General features: G+C 35.8%; 1 protein-coding gene across 1 annotated transcript; it reads left to right on the forward strand.

The window, feature by feature from the left end:
• The first annotated feature begins 8,548 nt into the window (after nucleotides 1-8,548).
• Nucleotides 8,549-8,893, forward strand: LOC122747113 (60S acidic ribosomal protein P1-like). Its single transcript, XM_043993328.1, has 2 exons — nucleotides 8,549-8,611; nucleotides 8,693-8,893. Exons 1-2 carry the CDS (start codon nucleotides 8,549-8,551, stop codon nucleotides 8,891-8,893), a joined length of 264 nt encoding a protein of 87 aa, XP_043849263.1.
• The last annotated feature ends 841 nt before the right edge of the window (nucleotides 8,894-9,734 follow it).

Below are 9,734 nucleotides of genomic sequence, written 5' to 3' on the forward strand. Positions count from 1 at the left end.
TTGTCAAAGATGTTGTATGTATATATAAATATATATGTGTTTATGTGTGTGTGTATATATATTTCTCATAAAAACTGTACATGTGTGAAAGTAGATATATGGGTCAGTAGTTATTGATTTCCTGTCAATTGCTTTTTAAAAAAATCAATAAAATTCAGGCTTTTTCCTGCCTTTGGTATTTTTCTAGCCCTTTTTGGTATCATGAGAATCAGTTCTTTGATACCTTCAAAATGGTCACTTCTAACAAAGACCTTTTTATGTATGTTTGCTCTGGTCCTGCTGCACTTTCCATTGTTTTCTTTAGCAAAATTTCCTTTTTATCATACAACATGTTGTGAAGTTAAAAACCAAATGTGGTAACTCCAATGGAATTAATTAAGAAACCCTCTTATTATAGAAATTCATACAGAGCTTTTCCATTTTTTAAAATCTGTTGTTGTCCTCTCAGTTTAATCTTTAAGTGTCCTTGTGAAGATTTATCTTAATTGGAACTCATTCCAAGTTTTCTGCAAATTCATCTTTCCATTCTGTGCTTTTATACAGTTTTATACAGTGATTCATATTCCAAGAAAACTATCTTCCACCATCATATTCCACAAGATTTTACAAATAAATTTATATTCTAAATTAAGATTGCCCTTAGCTGAAATATTTCCCTACTTGGCAAAGAAATTGAATTTGTTAGTGGAAGGGCTTTCTGAGCACTTTTTCACTCCTCATTGGGGCAATCTCTTTACATCAGTTAATTATATAGAACACAATGATAGTTTATGTAAATGTCTCTCCCCTTAGCCAGTTACAATTTTTCAGAACAATTTAAATAATTCTATCCTATTTAAGTAGGTCAGGATTGAGTTTTTAATTACTTGCTATGTTATCATCTCATTTTTATTCTTTCTCCTAATTTGGAGAAACCAGTTGTCTTATGTTTATGAATATAGTGAACTTAATTTGTTTCATGATTTTATAAAAAGCTGACCATGTCTGGTGCCTTCTGACTCTCTTCTTGAAGAGAGACCCTTCTGTATAAATATATTTCCTTATATACAAGTATAAAGCCTAAACACAATTAGACAGATATTTAGCCTCTTTATCTTTTTAATCATAAACCATTCTTTCCAAAAAATACTGTTTGATCCTCACCTCCTATACCCACCTACACTTGAAGACACTGATTATTGTAGCATGTTACTTTACATTGGAGAGGCTATTCAAATTCATTATAAATTTTCTGTAGCTCATCTTCTCCAACAGATTATGCCATGCTAGCTATGATTATCTTAATATAAAACCAACACTAAATTTCTGGTGTAAGTCCACTTTGGTCATAGAACATAATCTTTTTGGTATGTTTTTTTTTAATTTTTAGTCTTTTTGCTAAATATTGGAGCCAGATACATTTAACATGTAAAACAATGGATATGAATTCAAGAAAGCCAGAATTTATAATTAGCCTCAGATACTTACTAATTGTGTGACCCTGGAAAAGTCACTTGACATCTTCATGACTCAGTTTCCTCATCTATAAAAAAGGAGATAATAATAGCATCTATCTCCCAGGTTTGTGGAGATAAAGTAAGGTAGCATTTGTAAAATGCTTTGCAAATCTTAAAGCACTATATAAATGTGAAAGATGTTAAATATAACATTGTTTCTTTTGCACCAATTTTCATTGATAATGTTTGTCTGTAATTTTCTTTTTTTAAAATTTTTACTCTCCTTGGTTTGTGTATTAAAAACATATTAATGGGGGGCAGCTAGGTAGCACAGTGGATAAAGCACCGGCCCTGGATTCAGGAGTACCTGAGTTCAAATCTGGCCTCAGACACTTACTAGCTGTGTGACCTTGGGCAAGTCACTTAACCCCCATTGCCCCGCAAAAAAAAAAAACAAAAACAAAACATATTAATGTCATTGAGTGGATTTGATAAGATCTCTTGATATTTTGTAAATAGTGTATGTAATATTGTTGTTACTTGTACATTGAATGTTTTATAAATTGCATTCGTCAATCCCACTGGTTCTGGTGTTTTTCCCTCTTCAAAAGTTCATCCATGGTTTGTGTATTTCTTCCTCTTAATTGGAGTTGTTTAATTTATGGGGTTCTTGTTCAGTTAATCTGGATATTTTAGGTGTTTTTTGTAAATGTTCATTTATTTCTTTTGGTGAGGGAGGCAAATGGGGTTGAATGACTTGCCCAGGGTCACACAGCTAATAAGTGTCTAAGGCTACATTTGAATTCAGGTCCTCCTTACTCCAGGGCCAGTGTTTTATCCACTATACCAACTAATTGCTCCTTATATTCATTTATTTCATTTAAATTGCTGTCCTACTGTCTTGTAGTTAAGAAAAGCTAGTTTCTTAAAATATACTTTTTCTTCTTAATTCATTGTATAGTCTCCTTTTTCATTTTTGTAAGTGCTAACATGTTTTCCTCCTTTTTAATCAAATTAGCAATTTATTACCTATTTTTTAAAAAATATTTCCTGGGTTTTTTACTTCTATGGTGGTTTTGTTTTTAATTTTGTTACTCTCTTCCTTGATTTTTAGGATTTATATTTTGATGTTTAATTATTTTTAAAAATGTGTTTGGAAAAAAAGAGGTATTTGCTTTTTACTTTTTTTGGTTGCAAGCCCAATTTTCTTATCTGTTTCTCTCTTTTTTTTTAATGAAAATATTTAGAGATATAAACTTGCACCTAAGGACTGCTTTGGATCTATACCAAAAATGTTGGTATATTATCTCATTGTCATTAGCTATCTTTTCCATAATTTGTTCTTTAACTCACCAATTATTTAGTGCTAGATTTATTTAGTTTCCATTTTAGTGCTTATGCTTTTCAGGGGACTTTTTTATTTAATGTAATTTATTGCACTGTGGTCATTAAAGAATGTGTTTGAAATTTCTGTGTTTTAAAAAATGTAATATTTTGCCCTAAAATAAGATCAGTTTTGTAACTAACATGTACAACTAAAAATATGTGCAGTCCTTCCAAGTCCCATTCAATAATCACCAGAGGTCTATCAAATCTATTTTTTCTAAAATTTTCTTCAGTTGTTTAACTTCTTTTTGTTTATTTTTTATCAAATATATCTAGGAATAAAAGGGATATATTGAGGTTCCCCACTAGTATAATTTTGCTGTCTACTTTTTCTTTTACTTTATTTAGCTTTTCTTGTATATATTTAGGTGCTGTGCCATTTGGCACAATTATCTTCACCATGATCTTCTTGCTCCTGCTTGTTAAGAACTCTGAAAAGCAAGAAAACCAGGCATCCTATAAGATGAGATTTCTTTCTCTATTTGGATGCGTGGTGAATCAAACTCTGAAAATTCCTTTATTTGTCTTCATAAGAAGAACCTGGAATGTACACTTTTATTTAGTTATAACTTCCTCCTAGAACCGTATTTCATTTAAAGTCATAATGTCAATATCAATATAATTTGTTTTCTCCAGCAATTGGTCGGATCCACTGATCACTGAACAAAAATCATTCACATCTAGATTAACAGGCAGATCAAGGTTTACAGAGCATCTCTATGATTCTTCCCAATTTCGGCCACTCTTCCACCAACACTCAAGACATGGAAGGGTCCCACTTAGGAATGAGGGTCATTCTTTGGTTCGTGGATTGCAAAGGTCAAAGAATCCAAAACCTAGCAGCAAGTGTATTGTTTATGAGTCTTTCTGTACTAAGCTAGACTGAACATTGGACAGTAGGTACTATTTGCCAGAGGTAGCTACTCAAAATCTTATCAGAATGACAAGAGATACAAGGGTTAGTGCTCTGCTGGCCTTGCCTTCAGTGATCTAGGATCACCTCCACATCACAATGGGTCATAAGAAGAGAGCTTTTATGGAATATTTATGGGAGGATGTCAATAGGAATTGCACAGGATAAGAAGGGATGAATGGGTTTTGATCTGCACCACTGGAGGGTGCAACCACTTCACTGAGATCACATACCCATTTAAGTATTGAAATTGAAAAATTTACAAAGCCACAAAGGAGAAGAATGGTCACTATCTATGTTTCTCATAACACTAAGCCTGCACTTAGATGTGTGATTAGCTCTTGTATTTATCATAGATAGTTACACTGCACTGAATGTATGACTAGCAAATTCTCGTTTTAATAGTGATGACTCAGAATGAAATTATGTATTCATACTTCCATTCATTAAACTGTTTAACTTACAGCAGCTGCGTGTCAAATACAAAATCTCTACTGCTTATTTGAGCCCAATATTCTATCTTGGCTCTCATTCTTCCACTTAATATTTGTTAACACACACATTTTTCCAAAACTATTTTCCTATATACATGCAAATATCAAATGTTGCTGGAAATATTCCGAGAGTACAAGGAACATGGTGAGCACCCTTCATTCATTTACCCATTCAATAAGCAGTTAGTAGGTGACTGCTGAGTTCCAGGTACTGTGTTGGGTATTGGATATGCAAAGACAGGGGAAAAAATAACAGTCCCTGCCATCAAGGGCCTTATGCTCTAAATAGAAGTAATAATTACCCATGGAAGCCAATACAAAAATATACAAAGTAAATACCGTGCAATTTCGGGGTGGGGGGGGAAGAACACTCACAATGGGGTGATCGTGAGAGGTCTCATGTAGGAAGCAGTACTTGAGCTGAGCTTTGGAGGGAGCTAAAGAATCTAAGAGCTAGTAGTGAGAAGGGAATGCATTGGAGGTTTGAGGAATATCATCTTCATAGACACAGAAGTAAGAGACAATGGCATGCAGGAAAAATAGAAAGGAAGGTTTGGCTGGAACACAAAGTGGGTGGAGAGATCATTTCTAATGTGTCTGGCTGTAAGCAGATTGTAAAGGGTCTCACACAGCAAACACAAAAAAGTATTTTTTTTTATCCTTGAGACAATTAGGAGGCAGAGAGGCTTCTTGGGTAAGGAGGGGGCTTGTTAAGACCTGTATTTTAACAGTACTAATCTGGCAGCTGTGTGCAGTATGGATTGGACGGGGGACAGAGGAAACCCTAATAGGAATCTATTATAGTAGTCAAGGAAAGAGGTAACAAGGGCTGGTAATAGGGAGTGGCTGTGTGAGCAGAGAGCAGAGGTCAGGTGTAATACCTGTTATGGAGATAGAATTGACAAGACTTGGCACCAGATTGGAAATTCTTGCTAAATGTGCTTGACAGTAGAGTTCCTAAGTGTCACTTCACCTCATGCCTTCAGCTACCTCCAACTTTTTACTCTGAGAAACTGTCCAAGGAAACAGTGCTAAACATAAATAAATCCAATCTCTACATGAGGCTTATGAAGTTGTCCAAATAGTGGCCTGATCTTTCCCCAATTAATCTTTCCAGATGAGCGCCTGAACAAATACAGCAAAGACAAACTTCTCTTAATAAAGATGATGCCTGCAGTCCAGTGATATTTCTCTGTCAGAAACTTTACCACCACAGGCATATTGGAACCATAAGGAAGAGTCTGTGGTAGCATGAGGAGTCATTGTGTCACATATCAAGAGCAGATTATAATTCTATCCTTATAATGTAGAACAGGAGAAAGAAGGCTTTATTGGAAACTCAAGAATCTTATGTAGAGCACAAAGATGCACCATTCCATCTTCCTCATTTTGCAGATAAGGAAACTAAGAAGTAGAGAAAGATCAAATAACTTGACCAAGGTCATATGAGTAAGTGGTACAAGGTGAGCTATTCCATACTCTTCATTTTACCTTTGAGGAAACAGAAATAAAGAGAGAAGCCATACAACTAGACTTAGATCATATCAGTCAGTTGTAAAATTGGTGCTTGAACCCATCATCTATTTCTAAATTTGGCACTATTTCCATGGTACCATGCTGACTTCCAATGCTTGAATTTGAATCCTGGTGCTGCCCCCTCTCTACATGTATAACTTTGAGGAAGTCACTTAACTTTTCTGCACCTCATCTTCCTAATATGAAAAGTGAGAGGTTTGTGCTAGATCATCCTTAAGGGCTCTTCCATCTCTACATCTATGTGTGTTCATCTCTCTCCTCTACTCTTTCCTCCACCTTTCCCCCCTCTCTTTTTTTTGTTGTCTTCTTTCCCCCCTCCATCTGTAATTCTTTCATAGTTGTGATATTCTCTCATTCTATTTCCTCCTCTTTTCTTTTCTCTATGTTCCTTCCTTTTTCCCTTCCTTTATCCCTGTGTTCTGTATTCCTTGTCTCCTCTCACTCTCTGTATCTTCTCTCTGTCTCTTCTTTTCTCTGGTAAATATGGCCTCTATTTTCTTTTCTTGCAGCTACCAGTTCACTGCTTCCCCAGGACCCAGAATTCTTCCCTTCCTACTTCTCTACCCTTTAATCCTCAGTTCAGCAAATTCAATCCAAGAAACATTTATTAAGCATCCACATCTACAAGGCTGAATTTTATGATTGTGGAATAAAAGATGAATAAAAAAGTAAACAGTACCTGCCCTTAAGATGTTTGCATCAGATGGGATTCCTCTAGTTTGCCATTCCTCCCCAATGCCTCACCCTTTCCATGTTTCAGCTACTTCACTAGATATAGTACATATAGTAGTGATTGCACATGGGAGTTGAGAGGAGGGGGCTTCTTGAAGAGTGATATCAGTCATTCTGTTCTCATTCTATATCCCAATCAGCACAGAATCATTGATCCATGGATCCTTCGGCTTACTTACAAAGAAGCCTCCTTCTCAGGCAATTTATTCATCAATAAAAGATCAATGAAACATTTATAGTTTATTCAGTCTTTTGTACTATGACAATAAAAGCTGTCTGGAAGATTATTAATAGTGCCTAGAAGTGCTTGCAGTAAGTAGTTTTTAATAAAGCATTTATTTAACCTGAAAAATTCTGGTCATAAATCCCTGTATTTTCTTACTTTCTCATTTTGTGTCTATTCTACAGAGAATATGCAAGAGCACACTATCATGAGATTACTATAATTGCTAACATTTATGTAGCAATTTAAGATTTGTAAAGTGTTTTTTACCTATTAGCTTATTATAGCAACCTCATAAGGTAGGTTCTATAATTATAACCATTTTACAGATGAGGAAACTGAGATAGAGAGAAGTTAAGTGACTTACTTGAGGTAAGCAATATAGGGAAAGACCTCAGGAGAGAAATGAACACTGCATATGGAATTTGGGGAAGATCATTCCCTAAGCCACTAGTTTAATCAAAAATATTCTGTAGCTTCCTATCACCTCTCAGATCAAATACAAACTCATTAGTTTGGCATTTAAGACCTTCCACAATCTGGCTTCTACCTATTTTTTCAGCCTTCTTTTATATTATTCCCCTTCATTCATACTAACATCCAATGGCACTGGTTTCCTAAATTCAGAGTCCCATCTCCTGACTCAATAGCTTTGCATAAGCAGTTTTCCACTTCTGGTACACACTCCCAACTCATCTCCATTTGTCAGAATTTTTAATAAACTTCAAGGCTAGGGTCATATACCACTTCCCTCATAAATCCTTACAAGATCCCTTCAGTTGCCCACAATTCTTCCCCGCTAAAATCCCCTTATATTCGCTTATTTATGTATATGTTTTATCCCCCTGGTAAAATGTAACTTCAGTGAGGGCAAAGACCAACTAATTTCTGCCTTTTTAACTCTACCATTTATCACAATTCCTTGACTACTGTGGGTGATTTTCTTTAATTACATCTAACTTAATTGCATTGACTGCTTATGGAATATAGGCCCTAGAAAGTACTTTTTCAGTCAACTAATCTAATATTTGACTAAAATAGAATTTCTACTTCAAAATACTGAACAAGCAGTCAGCCAAATTCTGCTTAAACACATCCAGTAATGGCAAAGTCAATTTTCCACAAAAGTAACCCATCCTATTGTTTGACATTATTTTAGTTCTTTTCTATATTGAGCCCCAAACTGCTTCTCAGTGAATTCACAGAATTAAAGAATTTCAAAATTTGGAGGTACCTCAATGGCCTTCTAATTTTAACTCATACTTCAATCCCTTGGACATATTTCTAACCTCTGAAGCTACATAGAATAAGGAAAGAAAACACCCTTTCCCATGCCAGCCATTCATATTTGAAGACAGTTATCATGCTCCTCTGCCACTAACTCATTCAGGCTAAATATTCCCATTACTTCAAACTCTTCTTTTCATGGCATTGTGTTTAAACCTTCCCAACTTGGTTTTCCTCCTATGATCATACCTTTGTTTGACAATAACCCTCTTAAAATACGGTACTCCGAGCTAAATAACGTCATGCAGTGGTGTGTTCTAAGCAGCACAAAGTACATTGGGACTAGGATTTCCTTAGATTTGATGCAATTTTCCTGTTCTCTTATGGTAAATGAAGCAAAGAACTGGGTGTCAAGACATTTTCACTCTAGTGTGAGCTCAATGAATCAATCAAAAAACCTTGATTAAACACCTATTGCTCTCTTCGGTTTTTTGTAAGGTCCTTGTCTCTTCTTTGGAAACTAAGGCAGTGTTGAGGTGAATCTTCACCAGCCAGTGACTAGCACCACTATAAACAAGTCTCTTCTCATCCGTCTCCTGAAATGGCTGTCTCAGAGCTCACTTGCATTTACTTTGCCCTCAACCTTCAGGAAAATGAGGTTATGGTCACAGAGGATAAAATAATGTCCTCATTAAAGCAATAGGTATGAATGTCTGAACCATTCTAGCCTGGATTATTTGCAAAGGTCCTGTCCAATGTAAACATTGAAAGTCTCATCTGCAATGAAGGAGTTGGTGGACCTGCCCCAGCAGCTGGTGGTGCTGCCCCTGCTAGGGGTGCTGTTCCTGCTACCACATCTGCCCCAGGTGAGGAGGAGAAAGAGCAAGCAAATGAAGAAAAATCTGAAGAGTCTGATGATGACATGGATTTTGGTCTGTTCAACTAAATATTTTTTTGAAACAAGTAAAAAGGCTTAACTCGACTTTTTAAAAAGCACCTAAATTGCCAGGGGCACTAGGTGGCACCATAGTACACAGAGCAGTGGATTTGGAATCAGGAAGATTCCATTATCTTCATGAGTTCAAATCTAGCCTCAGACACTAACAAGATGTGTGACCCTGGGCAAGTCATTTAATCCTGTCTGCCTCAGTTTCCTCATCTCTAAGATGAACTAGATATGGAAATGGCAAACCACTCCAGTATTTTGACCAAGAAAACCCCAAAATGGGGTTACAATAAGTCAGATGTGACTGAAATGCTTCATCTACAACAAAAATATGTGCCAGAGACTGAAGTAGGTACAGTAAACACAAAGACAAAATGACATGGTATTCACACTTACCATGTGCCAAGCTTCAATGGATACAAATACATTTTTTTTAAAGAACCTTCCCTCAAGAAGCTTATCTTTTACTAGTACAATATCTACACAGATAAGTAGATAATTCTATTCAATTTCTTAGGCATTTATTAAGCATCTGCCATGTGCTCAATACTGAAGGTGCAGAAAGAAAAAATAAACATTCCCTGCCTCAAAGAACTGAAATTCTTCTGAGGAAATAAAATATGTTAACAGATAAGTAATATAAACTATATACAAAGTAATTAACCTTTTTTCCCCTTTTGGGTTGGTGGAGATTGGAGAGAGAAAAAAATGAATACTTGGCAATTGAACAAATGAAATTTTGGCAGGGCGGGGCAATAGGGGTTAAGTGACTTGCCCAGGGTCACACATCTAATAAGTGTCAAGTGTCTGAGGCCAGAATTGAATTCAGGTACTCCTGAAT

This window comes from Dromiciops gliroides, chromosome 3 (assembly GCF_019393635.1).
Source record: "Dromiciops gliroides isolate mDroGli1 chromosome 3, mDroGli1.pri, whole genome shotgun sequence".
Taxonomy (NCBI): Eukaryota; Metazoa; Chordata; class Mammalia; order Microbiotheria; family Microbiotheriidae; genus Dromiciops; species Dromiciops gliroides.

Excerpts from the sequence above, each read along its gene's own strand:
- LOC122747113 (XM_043993328.1), top strand. The coding sequence starts at position 8,549 with ATGGCTGTCTCAGAGCTCACTTGCATTTACTTTGCCCTCAACCTTCAG. Across the intron at positions 8,612-8,692 it reads TTCAGGAAAATGAGGTTATG|GTCCTGTCCAATGTAAACAT; the intron begins GTCACAGAGGAT and ends TTATTTGCAAAG.